The following is a 17427-nucleotide window of genomic DNA, read 5'->3' as shown; positions in this document are numbered from 1 at the left end:
CTGGACTGAGTATGCTTTCTTGTTTGTGTTAGGACGTTGAAATCTCTGATCTTGATTTATTTTCTAATTAGGAAACATACAATGTGATTAAGATTCCCGTCTGTTTTGTACATAAACATGAGATATATCAAAAAAAAATCACAAGAAAATACATTACAGTGATGTTTAGCACTCATACTATTCACCAAGCAGCTAATTGCAGTTTTACATGCACCATACATTTTGTATACAGTAATTTACAGGACTGGTATAAAGAGTCGTGTTTCTGCTAAATACTCGGTCAAGTTCAGACCGAAGGCTCCGCGGGGTCAGCTGAGCAGTTTGGAGCAAGAGGAGCTTCCTTTATCATGATGCTTAGTATGAATGCTACCAGCTGCAGAGTTATAAGCCACCGCAATTAGGCCGGGTTGAATGAATAGTGTAGATGAGATTGCCTAGCATTGTGTGAATGTAGTAGAGATTTTATTACATGTTTGCATTGATTATTCAGATTTTAAGGAGTTCACAGTGACATGATTGTGTCAAGTTGAACAAGATGAACTAATAGACCGTTTTTACAAACCAAAGGAGCTGGAGTTTCAGACTGTGTCTATGCTAAAGGCGTTTTGAAAATCAAAATTTAAATTCTTAGGGGCATACTTAACTAATTCACTTCAAGCACAAACAATCACAGAATCACAATAAGCCGGAAAATGGTAGAAGAATATGAATCTGAGCGCAGAGGAAAGAGCTCTTACCACGAGTAAACTGGCACACATGAGACTGAAACCAGGGAAATAAAATGGTGCACTCTCAGAGAGGAATAAAGCTGGAAGATGAAAAGTTATATGAGTTTCAAGTTTTCACCGCCTTCTTGGTTAACAGAGTCCATACTAACATCTCATACCTGTTAATGGACTAAAAGCCAGCGGAGCAATAACACTGGCAATAGAACATATTCCTGTGAGGCACCCTTGAGCCTTTCCCTGGGATAAGGATTAACACAACGTTCAGGAAAAAAGATAAAAAAAATTTCCTAGCACATAACAGTATAACAAAGTCAAGAAAGCCAGGAGATCAATATTACAAAGCTGAACCTGTGACGAGATCATATTTGTTTTTCATAAGTAGCTTTTAGAGGCCTTCCACATCAACATAGTTTCTGGTCATAATACTTTTTATCATGTCTTTTCACATTCTACCAGTTCTATCTGATAATTTGATCTATGCGAAGTAAAAATAGTTATTCCCAAAAAAGTTTCCTGGTACCAATTTTATATCCAGCATATGGACAACTTGCAGCCAAAATCAAGAAAACTTTCCATTTTTCTAGAAAACAACCTGCTCACTTGGCCCAACTTGCTTGGATGCAATGCTCCTTACCTGTGAAAATGATTTCTCAATCATAATGTGCTGCTTAAGCTACTAGCAACAGGGTACATCTTCAGGAGATAGAAACTCACACATGGTGTTGCGATAGAAGATAACACAGAGACCATAGCAGACGCATAATTAACCTATCGAATTTGTCAATGTTAGCAAAAGTTATGACATAAGACAGCATTACAGCAGTAATGCACAACCAGTTGCAAAGTAGAAAAACCAGTTAAACAATTCAAGTATGTACCCAGGAAGACCACGCAATGCTGGACAGAAAAATCTGCATAAAAAAACATTTTTAGCTTCAGATGCATCATCACTTCTATAAGCATTTCGTATAGAAATCTAGTGCTCTATCGGATAAGTAAATTCATCTTTGAATACTTCTACATTACGCAGTGCAAGCCTGGTCAGAAAGGAGAAATTAAAAAGAGCTAATAACTAAGAACTTACATGTACAAATCCTGAAAAAAGCCCTATTGCAAGTAAATTTTTTTCTTTGATAACAGGAGCAATTAGAGGCATGAAAACCATCTGCAAGATTTCATATGCATTCCAAAATAAAATGTAATGTGGGATTGATGAGTGGCTGAAGAGTTATATTTGAAGTTGCTACATTACTAATGTAAGCCTGTATCGGAAACATGAATCGTTTAAGGTCACCTGTGATATTGTCCCAGCAATCCCAATAATTACTATCAGATCAGCAAACTGGTTCTTGCTATACTGGAATTGAGCCTTCAAATAGTACTGAATATCACAATCGAATACACGGGTTAGCTATACAGATTTTAAGTGTGCGGTTAAAGAATGAGAATGCATGATAGATTTAAATCCAAAGCAGTATTTCCTTTGCTTTAGCTAATAAATTTACCAACACTGATGCATTAACCCCAGCATCCCCAAGAGTGTTAAAGAATGCAACAGCAGCAGCTTGCAAAAAGGTAGGGCTACAAAATTATTAAAATGTCAATTTATAATTGAAATGATACAATCACATTCCACAAAAGAGGTATCACAAGCAACTTGATGGTAAGTAAACATCAAAATATTCTTAAACTTCTTTGGAACTACATAATGACCCAAGAAAGGCAAAATAATATGTGATTTTTCACAATTCTGAAGTTGAGAAATATGCTAAGTAAATATAATCACCTGGTCCTTAATAAAGAGATGGTATCATGAAAAGAAGACATCTTTTTGAAGACTTGTAGATCCTCTGAGGAATCTTTTTCCAAAAGAGATTCATTCTCCGTCTTAGTACTAGTACCAGCAACAGATTCTGGCAGGAAGATCCTCATGTATAGTACTGCAATTATTGTTCCTGCTGCAGAAACCTAATGCAATTCATTCAGTACACACGTGACACATCAAGCATATACGAATCAAATTCTATCACAAGTTCTACTTACCTTCGCCAATATTCATATTTCATATTAAACATAAGCTTATTATATATGAATATTAACCTAGATATATAGTTTCTATAAAAAAATCACTATTGAGTAATGGTACTAATAGAGATAAACTAATCAACTATACGCAGGATTCAGATTCATATTACTGGTTTGATTGAACTCAACATAAAGCTAGAGTTATGTATTGAACAGAGAAAAATGAAGTGAAACTAAAGAAACCTGGAAAGTGGAGGAAGTAGAGATGAAGCGAGTGAATAGATTTCCGCATACAAAAGCACATGATGCAACGCCTGATACTATCCCAAACGCTGATACCCTTTGCTTTTCAGCAACATTGTCAGCCTGAAGGGGAAGCCCAAAGAATAAATGAGCTCATGGTCATTGGTACCAGGGCGTGCAACTGTGCATAATAAATCAATTAAGATTTAGAGATGCAAAGAAGCGAGTTTAATTACCACGTAAGCCAGGGCAATGCAAATCACACTTCCATCACATAGCATGGAAGTGACGGTTTTGATCAACAAGTAGGCATACACATAATACGGACTCCTGCTATACGCCAGTATCACTGCAATCGATGCATGTTTTGGGTGTCACTTACACAATCTTACTGTTATTATAATTAGGGGATATCAGCAGAAGTGCAAAACCTTATTCTCTCAAGCTTTCCAATTTTGTCTTACAATAAGTTAGTTAAGAAGTTGGCTGTTATCAAGTTGATGATAGCTTAGCTGGTGCTCAATTGGCTGTTTTTTTCTCTTCCCATTTTTTTATGATCGAAAACACCCACCTTTACTTTGTGGAGAACGCTTTTCAGTGTGAGAACAACGTGAACTCCGTGGTGAACAATTGTTCAGCAACATTTCAAGAGCGGAGAACAATTATTTTCACTGCTCTCAGCCTCTCACTAAATTACTCTTGATGCATTTATATAAGAAAAACTCACCAGAGGGGAAAATTGCTAGTACCATCGGAGCAGTAAGAATGACTTTTCTTCCATAGGTGTCTGAGAGGTTGCCTATCAGAGGCACCATCACTATTGCTCCCAATCCTACAATCTACATGCATGTAATTTATGATCATAGCATAAAATTATCAATATCTTAAAGCGTTAATCATGCAACATGCTTATGGAATACAAATTTGAAATATACATTCACTTGTGCGGTTGTATCACATCTTTTTGTTGTTGATATTAATACATACATACCACACTTTGAGCACCGGTGAGGTAAATGGCTATCGAACACTCGTCTTTACCGGGACAGACAGCAGACATAATGACATCTACCATGGCCGGAACCACCATGAAGACGGAGAAGCTGTATAAAAACACTGTCACGAAGAGGTGCCTCAACGGTCTTGTCAGCATTTCCATCATTCTCTAGACGTCTCTCACTCAAGCTCTCTGCTACACACTCTTTTTAGTAAAAGTAATATGTGACCAAATATAGAAGAAACACAGAGCACTTGTGCGTTTGCACAATGTGCATTATTAAAGAGGCTTGTATGGATGGACCACGTAGAAACATAGTGTTAGACTTGGACATGGAGATTCCAATTTTAACTAAACGACATCCATATGTAAGCATATGTATTGTTGTGCGTGTGAAAACTAAATTGTTAGATTATCAGCTTGGCATGATATTTTGGGCTTAAGTTTTTCTGGCCGAACCATAGAAAAATATCTCATGAAAACTTTGTCTGTGATCGTGACCGTGACTTCCAACTACCGTGACAATTAAAAGAAAACTACATTTAAAATTTAAAAAAAAAAACAATGTCATAGAGATTCTTGAAGTCGGTTCTGTAAGATGATGAAGATATAATTATGCCAATTAAAAGTCGGGAAATGCTTATATATTATCCATGAACTTTTAAGTTTCTACTGTCACAGGGTAATTACAACGATACATGTAAATTTTACAAGGGGCCGTAAATTTCAGGGTTCTTACTTACACCTGACTTGCTGCTGTCTTCTGACTTCCGAGCTTCGCATGCCCTGGTGCATTTAACAAGTCTATTGTAGGAAACACCCGGAAGTATGAGATAAGAGAGACATGTTTCTGCTTAAGACCTATACTATACATGAGATAAGAGAGACATGTTTCTGCTATAGACCTATACTGTACACTCATTTAAGTCTGAACTGGGGGCAGGATTGTCATCTGTGGAAGTTTCTGCGACAGGAGCTTCCCTCATCATAATGCTCAATATGAATGCTATCATCTGCACATGATTTTTTTTCCGAATTAGTAATTAAAAGGGAAAATAGATTTTTTTATCACCGAACTTATTATGTTTTTAGAAACTTGCCACTCAACTAATTTTTTTTTTTCCTTTTAGTCACTGATGTTAGGTTCGGAATTTTTTTTGCCACTAAAGTTAGGTTCGGATTTGATTATTACCATTATATTATTTTTTTGTAGTATTATTAAAATATAGTGATAACCTGTAATATTTTGATAATTTGATATATGTCTATCTTTATATATAGTACTTTTATGTACTCAAGATCGTTTATCTTCGGTGATAAGAGTTAAACACGCATTTTACGGTTTCTAAAAGTGTACTCTCATAAATTATTTTATTTTTTCTTCCGAATAAAAATTTAGTGTTTGAATTTTTATACGCAAAAAGAAAATCGCATAAATCATCGAAGATTAAGTTTTCCTCTTTATTTATTTATCTTTATCTTGAAAATTATAATAAGATAAAGTTATTAAAAATTATGAGGATAAATTTAAGAGAGATCTTAGGCTGAACTAGGTGATTGAAACTTTAATAGTGAAAGATGATGCATCGTATCACTCAATTAGACTTTATTTTATCATGAAGAGCATAAATTATTTGAAGTCATTGATTCCATACTGATGATTTAATGAATTCTAGAATTCTAATTACGATTTTTCCTGATTTTAATATTATATCACCTCATTTTATGTTATTATTGCTATATACAAAGATATAAACATACATTATATTATCGAAAAATTATATACTATCACTATGTATTAATGATGCTACAAAAAATTATCACAATGCTAATAATCATATCCGAACCTAAGTTAGTGACTAAAAACAAATCCAAACCTAACATGAGTGACTAAAAGGAAAAAAAAAATTAGTTGAGTGGCAAGTTTTTAAAAACATAATAAGTTCGGTGACAAAAAAATCTATTTTCCCTAATTAAAAATAAGCACAAGTTTTTTTTCTTTTGCTAAATAAGTACAAGCATCTTTTTTTATTTACAAAAATCCAAAGATGGATGGTAAGAGAAGATGAACATAGCAGTGAGAAACTTAAAGGCAGGAAAGAGCTCTTACCACAAGAAAACTAGCGCACATAAGACTGAAACCAGGGAAATGGAATGGTGCACTCTCAGAGAGGAATAAAGCTGGACAAATAAAAGGCCTATTAGTTATAAATTTTAATCAGACCTCATGAATAACAGAGATGATATCAGAAGCGCATACCTGTTAAAGGACTGAAAGCCAGGGGAGAAATAACATTGGCAATAGAACATATGCCTGTCAGGCACCCTTGAGCCTTTCCCTGGAAAGAGGAATTGGATAATCAAGTTAGGAAAATCAAAAATTAACCTGGTTAATGCGACATGACCCCACCAGTCAAGAAGCCAGGATATAGTGATATTCTAAAGCTGAATTTGTGATGAAATTCTTTTTTTCCTGTCCTCAGCTTAAAGTGGGCTTGGCCTGTTGGCCACATTAACATATTGGCTGGTCATCTTACTTCTAGTCATGTCTTTTCAGATGGTATCGTTTTCCTTGATATATACCAAGAGGAGATAGGAGCCAGATTATTTTTACCGATCTCCTTTCCTTTAATGAAAGAGTGAGTAAGGTAATGTTCTTATACTATTCAAGGTCATTTACCTGCTCACTTGGGCCAACTTGCTTGGATGCAATGCTCCGTACCTGGTAAATTAGTATCTCAGTTAGGATGTGCAGCTTAAAGGTCGAGCTACTAGTAATGAGGAACATATTCAGGAGTTAAAAACTTACACAAGGAGATCCAATAGCAGCCAGAACAGTGACCATAGCAGACATGTAAGGAACCTATCGTGTTTGTCAATGTTAACAAAAGTTATGACTTAATACTAGACAGCATAATAAGTTAAAACATTCAAAGCTAAAAAGGAAAAGAAACACTTAAGCAAACATTTACCCAGGAAGACCATGCAATGCTGTACAGCAACATCTGCAATGAAAATACCAATAGCTTTATATAAAATCCTTAAATGATGTTTTTAACTTCATAAAAAATACTTCATGTGCATTTTGTATTAATGTGTGTGTCCGCAACATCAAACATGTCATTTTATATTATAAATCAAATTCCTAGTAAACTCAATGCACAGAAGAAATTAATAGAGGTAAGATCAAGCTACTTACATGTACACAGCTGAAAAAAAGCCCTATTGCAAGTATTTTCTTTTCTTTTATAAAAGGAGCAACTAGGGGCATGAGAACCATCTGCCAAATTTCATATATATACCAGAAAGAAGTGTTAAAAAGAATTAGCAGGAAATCGAGGAAAGCTGGACCAGACGCTGAACGGTAATTGACAAGCGGGCGAAGAGCTAATTTAAAATGGAAATATTATATATGTAGCTATAACATGAATTCTGTACAGTTACCTGTGATATTGTTCCAGCAATCCCATTAATCACCATGAGATCAGCAAACTGATCCTTGCTATAGTGAAATTGAGCCTTCAAAAAGTACTGAGTAGCATAATCATACACAGGTTAGTTATTGAGAGTTGCAAGTGTGTGATTGAAGAGCAACATTATATGTAAAATATGAATCCCAAGTACTTTGTCGTTTCTATTTACTGGTTTTTTTTCAAGAAGTTGCGTCCTGATACCTTCAGCTCTAAAGATCACCCAGAAAACAAGTAAATATCTAAATATGGAGTATTTTAAAGAGTTGCAATGGAGAAATGGCTAATATTAAAAGTTAACATAATTAATTACTTTCCCATGTCATCACCAAAAATTTGCTGGAACCAAAACATGCTGCTAAAACAGGGTCGAAGCAAGTTCACAAGGAATCAGGGATACACACAGTAGAAATTAACCATGTGAAATCAACATGCATCTACAAGTTACACTTCCTCAGGTCTATAGCACATAGGTGAGTGAAGTCATATTATATGTAGAAGTGTAAGAAATTGATTCTACACATGGAAACAACTTTTTTAGCCATTTTGTTATAAGAGTGTCCAGGAGAACTTACAGTTTATTTATATAACTACATACTTAAGTGTCTATCTTAGTTCAGTTCATATAATTAAATCCAAAAAAAAACATGAACTTGCAGTGTCCTTTCAGCCTGTAACCAGCAGCAAATGGCAGAGGTACATGTGTTCATATCACAACATATTTACAGAAAGAAATATATTCAAGTATTCAACTCAGTTGTGATATCTAGTCAATGAAATATAATAGCTGGGGAAAAATAACTTACCAGCATCGATGTATAAAGGCCAACCTCCCCAAGAGTGGTAAAAAATGCAACAGCAGCAGCTTGTGAAAAGGTAGGGCTGAAGAATCATTTACATGTCAGGATAAGCAAGAGGAATCACATACTTATTCACATCAACGGGATTGTATGCAATGAGAAAGTGCTTAAACTTCTCTGAAACTACATACCCTTTCGATTAAGGCAAATATGTGGGTTTGTGAGTGTAATTCTTCTTCAGGACAATGAAAAAAAATTGGGAAGATGCTTAATTTCGAGGTTTCCCTTAGTGTCTTATAGAAAACAAAGTTGACAAATGACAAATAAACGAGAAAAGAAACCGCACCTAGTTTTCAATAAAGAGATGGTATCACGAAAAGAAGGCATATTCTTGAAGAGTTGTAGATTCTCTGATGAATCTTTTACCAAAAGAGATTCATCCTCGGTCTTATCACCAGTACCAGCAATGCCTACACCTGCAACAGATTCTGGTAGGAAGATCCTCATATACACAACTGCAATTACCGTCCCTGCTGCAGAAACCTGATTCATATCATTCAGAACACACATCAATGATATAATAAACAAATACCATATGCATATATGGGTTACGTTCTACTATAATCTCTGCGAGCTAGCAGAATCTAGTAAATAAATACATATATATCATGGAAGAGAAATGAAGTGAAACTCAAGCTCCATTTATTTCATGGAAAATAACTTAATATTAGAAAACATTTCTTTGGAAATTATTTTTCCTAAAAAAAGTTTTTCACACAAAATATTTTCCTGGAAAATGTTTTTCATACCTGGAAAGCAGAGGAGGTAGAGATGAAGCGAGTGAATAAATTTCCGCATACAAAAGCACAAGATGTGACGCCTGATAAAATCCCAAACGCTGATCCCCTACGCTTTTCTGCTGTATTGTCCGCCTGTTGTATAATATCAGTTCGAAAGACTTGTAATTCTGCTCATGACTATGTGTTTACGCATTCAACGTTTAAGATTAGAGTTGCAAGATAGTTTACCACATAGGCCAGGGCAATGCAGAACACACTTCCTTCACATAACATGGAAGTCAGAGTTTTAATCACCAGATAGGCATACACAAAGTACGGACTCCTGCTGTACGCCAGTATCGCTGCAAACATTCCGTGTTTTAGTATCACTTCTTAGTTGTTTTTGCCATGTTAACCAATTTTCACTCACTATCAAAATTACTCTATAATAAATTCTCAACTAAATTAAAATTGTAGTGAGATTTAGATTTGGATATTATCTTTCAGACAAGAAAAATCAGGAACAATAAAAATGGGACAGGGGAAGCAACAGATATCTACTTGCTCCTAATATTATCTCCATTCTTTTAATAAATTATAAAATTAATTAAGTTAGTGGCTTCCGAAAATGACTGCAGGAAATGTACCAGATATATGGCGTCAGCTACTATACAGTTGAAGAAAAGAAATAAAAGTAAATGGGCTAGCTTATGCGGTCCTGCCCATCAAAAGAGGAAATGTGATCGATCTCCACCATTAAAACTAAAGGAGCCTATTGTACGTAAACAGACTGCATGTACACGCCACTCCCACTTCAAACCCACACTAAAGGCGTTTCACCTTTTAACTCGTTTTGGTGCAGTTTTTGTTACAGAGAAGAACAAACGAACAGAAATTAATTTTGTGTGATTAATTTCTAATGGTTCTTTAACAGAAATTAATTTTGTGTGATTAATTTCTAATGGTTCTTTTTAGTGTCTCTAGCTCCTTTTTATTTAAATAAAAAATTTTGATGATGAGATTTCTGGACATGATTATCATTATTAATGAAATTGGAGCTACTATAAATCTATCACCTAGTCCGTCTGATCAAAAACTGTTTGTTAGTGCGTGCCAGAAAATCCCATAAATAATAATCAGCTTACCGGATGGGAAAATTGCGAGAACCATAGGAGCAGTAAGCATGACTTTCCTCCCATAAGTGTCCGAAAGATTTCCTATGAGAGGCATCATCACCAGTGTTCCCAGTCCCACAACCTACACATGTGATTTTTATCATAAATTTCGAATTATCATCAACACTACAACAATATCAAATTTTTTCGACTGACGAATTTCGTATGAGGATAGGATTAAATGTCCGTCGAAAAAAGGCTGATTTGTTATAGTGCAATGTCACTGAGAATAAGTAAAGGTGATGGAAATACCGCATGCAGAACGCCGGTGAGGTAAATGGCAACGGAACACTCGTCTTCCCCGGGACAGACGGCGGACATGATGACGTCCGTCATGGCCGGAACCACCATAAACGTGGAGAAGCTGTACAAAAACACCGTCATGAAGAGGTGGCTTAACGGCGTCAGCTTTTCCATCTCTCTGTCTCCTGCAATTCCCTCCTTTGAATTAAAGTAAATAAATAAATGTGTGACTGAAGAAAAGAGACAGCACTTGTCTGCTCTTTAGTTTCCTTTCATTTATGAACTTGTAATCTCTACTAATATCTGTAAGAACTACCTGGTATATGTAGAGGCTTCAGTTGAGTGGGATGGATCACTATCTACAGATAATAGAATTATAAATAAAGATTCTAGTAAAAAACATTGATTTGAAGCAACATTTATGTTATATATTTATATATGCATTTACTTTTCAATAGTGAAAAGAGAGGTCGGCATATTGTTATTTTTAGATTTGGTTTTGTTACAATATGGACCAAAATTGCAAGGCGGTGAGAAAGTGGGATTATATGTAAGCCACTTTAAATTTTTATAGTTGTATTTTTTACCTGGCATAACATTTTAAGTAAATTAAATATACATTTTAATAATAAATAGGATTTAAATTTACTGAAATTCTTTGATACAGTGTAACTTTAAATGGTCATTGTCTATTATACCTACGAATTAAGCTTATGTTTATAACTTTATATAATCAACAAGGTGGGTTGAGCTTAATTCGGCCTTTTGGTCTCCCACATTAAAATGTATTACCAATAGTCAAATTTTGGGATATTATAAAATACTCAATTGAATTTATAGATAAGATGTTCGGAAAATTGGTGCAAGGACAAGATAAGAATTTAAGTACATTAAAAATAAGTTTTAAATGATATTAAATAAAATTTAAATTCGAGTCAAATCTTAAATTTGGTGCATCTATTAAGATTTATAGTAGATAGTGAAAAATGTTGCATATTTTATACATACAAATTAAGTTTGTTAAATCAACAAGGTAACATTAGTCAAATATTTGGATATTATTTCTAGTGTCGTTTTTAATTTTTACGGGTAAATTGATACATAAAATAGACATACTTCAATTTATTATATTTAAAAAAAAATTAATGAACAAAAATTTAATATTTATGTTTTTCTTCATAAATTTATTAAAAAATAATAGAAGTACGACATTTATAAAGATTCTAGTAAAAAACATTGATTTGAAGCAACATTTATGTTATATATTTATATATTTATCAGTTAATTGAATTTTTTGTTGGCTCTCCAAGGGTGGGAAATACTATTTTTCAATTTTCATATTTCTCACTTTCATAATATTTTCGGCATCTATTTTCAAAATACATTCTGATAATTGATATCCCAAATTTTAATTTTTATTCAAAATATTTTATTTATAATTAGATCACAAAAATATTTATCACCTCAGCTACTTTTGACTCTCCAAATTAACATCTTTTTCATGACATTTGTCACACTATGGACATCTGTCAATATCAAGTCTATGTCATGCGAAGGTTGGCACCCTCTTGAGCCTCAACACCCCATATTGGAATGGCTCGAAGGAGTTTGGAATATTGGTGCAAATAACAAAACAATAATAATCCACATCCCAAAATAAACCTCAAGTAAAAAAGCTAGAAATGGCTTACTCCAAAGTGCAGGAGAGTCCTGTGTGGAGGAGGCCCAGCTGCTTTATTTTGTAGCCCGAGATGCACCGATGCAAAAGCAAGGGGAGTGTATGCAAGTCAAAAGAGTAAAGAGAGTGCGACGTTGAAAGGAGAGAGGCGTAGCTTGCAAGTTCATGCAAGAATATATCAGTTAACTTCATTATTAGTGTGATTAGAATATCTCTAATTAACTTCACCGATTGGGCTTTGCTTGCTCCTTCTGGTGACACTTTAAGGCGTACAAGTTTATTCTCTTATGTTTGGTCTTTAGTCTTTGCTCTGCTTCTGTGTTTATTAAGTTCCCTTGTAGTTTTTCTTTTTGCTATGCGTCACTTTTTTCCTCCGAAATTAACTTAAAAGAGTAAAATGGGATGAGATTGAGGCTCTGCTTTATCAAATAAATATGTTCTGCAAGAATAAAAAATAAATTTGTTCAACTGATTATGATTTTGAATTTATATCTGGAGTCATTGAGTTTATTTAAATAACTGATATAAATTAATAAAATTTTAGTATGTATATTTGACGATGACACATACGTAACTTGAGTCACTTGTTCAATAACATAAATTAACCAAAATTTAGCATTAATTAATAGATTTAATATATATATATATCATTAATTTTTATTGATTTGGTTTTAATATAATCAATCAAGTGTGATTATTAATAACTACCTTTGTTCTCATATATTTCTCAGTAATCACTTGTTCACGACGTATGATACCTATAAATTTTTGATACAATAATTTGTTATATTCATGCTATTTCAAACATTTATTGATTTAGAGTGACACTTTCTATATACACGAATTACTTCAATCATCTGTAATATATATTATTTTTTGTTAAAACAAAAAAGTTAAATAACACAGATGGTTTGGATTTTGGAATACAGAGAGTGATAAGAGTCCAATTATATACGGAAAAAATGGACACTAGCTACTTGCAATTAGTTGCTTATCGCTCGTGATGCGTGTATGCAAAGCTTTGTCGCTTCTTCGTTAATGCAACTCGGTTGTAATTATGTGCCGGTCAAATACATGTTAGTTTGATTTTTTAACACCCAATTTTTCGACATCATAGTTAAAATAGTTATTCTTTTAAAAAATAAACGAAAATATTTTTTTTCACAAAAAACAATATTAATGATATAAATAATGATAATGTTTGTGAATTAGCTGTTAGTGGATTGAATTACAGTAGAAACTCTTTAAATTAATACTCGGTAAATTAATAAATTCTCTAAAATAATAAATTTGTCTGATCTCGACTTGGGCCAATGTAAAAAATTGAAAAACTCGATAAGATAATAATTTTTTGGAAGATCCCTTTATAATTTTCGGTTCCAAAAAAAACATAAATTAATAATTCATAGAAACTGAAAAAAAAAATATTACACTCTATTGAAATATGATTTAATAATTGTCTATTTTTCTTTTAGATTTCGCAACACCTTTTAGATGAGAAGCCATCTAGTGAGATGTGATTTGAATACTCTAACATTTTCATGTAATTTATATATGCCAAACTTGTTTAAGAATACATTGAACACATTTATTTCCCCTGTTAACGTTTACTTTACAGTATTTCAAAAGTCATTATTGATTTCCAATACATATAAACATATTAATTACTAATTTATGTTCAGTCTCAAGTTTCGCTGCAATGTAATTCTAAGAGACATAGATTAATTTATCATTTTGTTTGGTATATTAATTTATATACAGTATGTCTTTTTGTTTGGTATGTATTGTATAATCAGTTAAAAACTCTTTAAATTAATAATTATTTATTTATCAATAAATTAATAAATTTCTCCAGTCCCGACATTATCAATTTATAGAGTTTTTATTGTAGATGTTTTTACTAGTTGATTGAAATAGATGTTTTGGCTAGTTGATTGAAATAGATGTTTATATTGGCGGTTTATTGTAAAATTGTTTGGAAAATAGCTGCTTAATTAGCTTTTTGTGACTCATATCAAAATCTCTATCCAAAAAACTATTCAAAGTAGTTTTTAAAAATTAGTTTTTCAGCCAAAACGTCTATTTCAATCCGCTAACTATCAAACACTATCACATCTCTAACTACCGAACAGGGCCGATATGATAAAAAAAATTGTAGAAATATGTGTCTCAAACATCAATATACAATAAATCAATAATTACTTATTCGTCATTTTATTTCATTTAAGTTAAAACTATGATCGATGTAGTCAGCTAACTCACTTGTTTCTAAAAAGTGAATATGTTAATTTTTAAAAAATAAATAAATTAATTTAATAAATAAAAAAATGTTGAACACGTAATTATGTATTGTAGTGCCTCGTGTTTATTCCGCTTTCATTTATTTCATATACTCCAGATGATGTTCGAAATTCCAATAGCCTAATTTGCATACTTGTTCAAATATATTAGTAAGTAGATTGCTGTGAGATACAGAATGTTGTTTTTATTTTTATTTTTCCACTAAATGTTTATAAAATGATGCCAAACAAGTGATTTTCCTAGAGGTTGCCCAGCGAATTATCAATTAATTGAATGATATTAATGTTTTGTTTTCTCATTCTTTTTAGTTAATAAAATAAATTTAGAAAATCATATATATATATATATATATATATAAATATTTGAATTACTAAATTTGTAATCTAAATATTTTCTATGCCTAATAATTGTTTAATAAATTTTCAAAATAAATCAAGAATAAACTGTTTATTCACTCGAAACTTTAAGTAAAAAGTTGACAAACCTAAATGGAACTTGGCCTGCTTTTGGGGCATGCGATGAACAACATTCTCTCAGCCCAACCCAATAATTACGGCCCAACTTGTTCCCATCCCACGATATTCAGCCCTTTACTCAGACAACCAAACAATTTCAACCCAACTTCTTATCATCCCAACCCTACTCAAAATTGATAAAGAGAAAACTCGTCACTTTATAAAAAAAAACAAAAGAAAATAAAAATAAAAATTGTAAGTTGAAGAAAAAAGTACAAAGTGATGATAAGTAAAATTTGTGCGGAGAATGGGGAAGGCACAAAGCGAGGCCACACCCACACCCACACGTGAAAGGACAGCTCAAAAGAGTTATAATCCAACATGCAATGAGCATCTTCATCTCCACCACCAAGCCAAGCCCACCAAAACAAACTGAGCAGCGTGGGTCACCACTGCATTACGCCACCACCTGCTTTGCCTGTAAGGCTGTAACTACCTTATCCTTTTTTGTCCGGCACCATCTTCTAAACAAAAACAAGCCTGTCAGATCTTAATATATTACGCAAGTCACCGAGTCAGTCTGCTTTTTTCTCCAAGTACTTATAATAGAGCCATTTCCAAACATCATCTGATTTAGCACTTTAATAGTTTACCAGTTTTGGATTCGTGCATTATTATTAGTTATTTTTAATAGATTTATATGCATTATATTCCTTCAATTCATGATAAATATACTTTATATTCTCTATTTCCGGGACAAATACTTTGCATAGCTCAACTAACCCGCTACACTTTGAGTTTATTGTCCATTTCAATTTTATCTGAATTATTTATCATGTGCACCATTTTATTTAAGATAAGGAAAATACTAGGATCAAATAAATTTTTCCAATTTTTTTCTCAAATGATATATTTTTCACATAAAATATACTACTTTATTTTAAAATATAGTTATATCGCATATATCCATGTACTTCTATGAAACGAAAATCTATATTCCACACTTAATTAATCGTGCACTGTTTGTGTACATTTCATGCACCAAATCGAAATTCAAATAGTAATTTTTCGTGTTGTGTTCCTGTCGTGTATCAAATTGTCAGAATTACACAACAATCTCACACTAATTATATAAAATGATATAATGTCACGCAAAAAAGAGTATACAAGAATATTTGTCACCAATTGTCTGTGGTGGTGCCACGCGAGGACACCTGGGGCTCGTGTCCCTGCAACTTTTAAAATAACAGTTATATTTTTGTGGGTCCCACATGTGTTATTAACAGGTGCCCCAGCTGAACTATGTGATCAGGGTTATGGTGTCCCTTTATATATTTGGTCATGGCTCCGCCAATGCCAGTTATTCAAAAAATGCTATCTCGATCTCAGCATGCAGATTCTTAATATTCACATAAAAAAACGTTAGAAGGAGAGTAAATATAATTATGCTCTTTTACAAAAGTATTGGAAAATGAATGTGACATTTATGAGTATAATTTGTGATGCGAATTTCTATATTAATCTTTTTGAAGGGTCTAGTCACAAATAATTTGGATCAAACTTTAGCTATAATTACAATCGCCACATGAAATATGATCCAGATGTACACGTGTATCCATACAGCGATAAGCATCATAATTTTTATCTTGACATATATAAACAAGCAAGGATTCATCATAGTCCAATGAGCCAAAAGGGAAATCGGAAAGAGGGATGATGGAAGGGTGAAAAAAGCAGAGACTCCACCCCTTATCGTCATTTCACACAAATTACATGGTTCCCTTTCCACACCCAGTGCACTTCGATGTCACCCTTTCGGTCCACCACTCCCTGTACCCCATTCCATATTTCTTTTATCCATTCTACTTCAACAACCCTTGCGTGTCTTTGTCAGGTCGGTCATCTATCAAACGATTGATACAACTATTTAAGTTTATCATGTACTCTATTCTAAACGTTGGTGATTCATCACATTAATCACCAATTAATTTTTATTCTGTAACTTGCCGAACTGAAATATCTGATTATTACATTAAGTTTTGACTAATCCTCGATTAATATTTTTTTCGTGATTTCACCGATTAAGTCCGATTCTGACTTATTACAACACTTATCATATATTGTTTAAGATTTTCAATAATTCTCGTGTTAATTTATGTACATATCCCTTTCTTACCGGAGTCGCTTACACATAAAATATACATGCATCTAGTCTCATGGCCATATACATCATCATATGCATCATTAGCTCTTGTTACAATACATAAAAATGAGCAAGTAGACATAACATATACATATCCTTCGAGTATAATAATACGGAGCAGGTTTAAAAAGTTTGTGGTGGAATATGAGAAGAGAAGATGGGGTTACTGGAATATACTAGTCCTATTTGAATAAATGGACTGCATCACTTATATTGGAAGTTGAGATGGATATATGGATATGGCATACTGAAGAATCCACACACTTTTTCATAAATAAAATAATATTATTATTTTATTTAATGATGATCGATGAATAAAAAAAGAGGGTG

General features: G+C 33.1%; 2 protein-coding genes across 3 annotated transcripts; both read right to left on the bottom strand.

The window, feature by feature from the left end:
- Positions 1–101: 101 nt before the first annotated feature.
- On the bottom strand, positions 102–4282 carry LOC108219352 (uncharacterized). The gene is made up of 14 exons (XM_017392763.2): positions 3988–4282; positions 3724–3835; positions 3233–3345; positions 2997–3119; positions 2515–2696; positions 2234–2309; positions 2023–2109; positions 1813–1893; positions 1607–1639; positions 1443–1496; positions 1321–1362; positions 887–965; positions 738–808; positions 102–373 (listed from the first exon to the last, which is right to left on the bottom strand). The coding sequence occupies exons 1-14, from the start codon at positions 4156–4158 to the stop codon at positions 287–289; spliced, it is 1311 nt and encodes a 436-aa protein (XP_017248252.1). The 5' UTR covers positions 4159–4282; the 3' UTR covers positions 102–286.
- Positions 4283–4541: 259 nt separating this feature from the next.
- Positions 4542–10896, bottom strand: LOC108219351 (uncharacterized). 2 transcript variants are annotated; one of them, XM_017392762.2, is made up of 15 exons: positions 10777–10896; positions 10470–10645; positions 10188–10299; positions 9292–9404; positions 9073–9195; positions 8610–8806; positions 8270–8345; positions 7438–7524; positions 7193–7273; positions 6966–6998; positions 6803–6856; positions 6674–6715; positions 6254–6332; positions 6104–6174; positions 4542–5006 (listed from the first exon to the last, which is right to left on the bottom strand). In XM_017392762.2, the coding sequence occupies exons 2-15, from the start codon at positions 10632–10634 to the stop codon at positions 4899–4901; spliced, it is 1341 nt and encodes a 446-aa protein (XP_017248251.1). In that variant the 5' UTR covers positions 10635–10645; positions 10777–10896; the 3' UTR covers positions 4542–4898. The 2 variants fall into 2 exon arrangements, with proteins under 2 accessions (XP_017248251.1, XP_017248250.1); XM_017392761.2 differs by lacking the exon at positions 10777–10896 and having other exon boundaries at positions 10470–10765.
- Positions 10897–17427: the final 6531 nt, after the last annotated feature.

The sequence above is a fragment of the Daucus carota genome, chromosome 4, assembly GCF_001625215.2.
Source record: "Daucus carota subsp. sativus chromosome 4, DH1 v3.0, whole genome shotgun sequence".
Classification (NCBI taxonomy): domain Eukaryota; kingdom Viridiplantae; phylum Streptophyta; class Magnoliopsida; order Apiales; family Apiaceae; genus Daucus; species Daucus carota.
Note: the sequence above shows the minus strand (reverse complement) of the source record. Positions and strands in the feature narration are given on the sequence as shown.

Bases quoted from the DNA above. Each gene is read 5' to 3' on its own strand.
- LOC108219352 (XM_017392763.2), bottom strand. From the start codon at position 4,158: ATGATGGAAATGCTGACAAGACCGTTGAGGCACCTCTTCGTGACAGTG. The intron at 3,836-3,987 runs GTATGTATGTAT...ACATGCATGTAG, and splicing joins TCACCGGTGCTCAAAGTGTG to ATTGTAGGATTGGGAGCAAT. The intron at 1,497-1,606 runs GTACATACTTGA...CAAATTCGATAG, and splicing joins GCATTGCGTGGTCTTCCTGG to GTTAATTATGCGTCTGCTAT.
- LOC108219351 (XM_017392762.2), bottom strand. From the start codon at position 10,634: ATGGAAAAGCTGACGCCGTTAAGCCACCTCTTCATGACGGTGTTTTTG. The intron at 8,807-9,072 runs GTATGAAAAACA...GATATGAATCAG, and splicing joins CTACCTCCTCTGCTTTCCAG to GTTTCTGCAGCAGGGACGGT. The intron at 6,716-6,802 runs GTAAGTTTTTAA...CTAATTTACCAG, and splicing joins CTGCTATTGGATCTCCTTGT to GTACGGAGCATTGCATCCAA.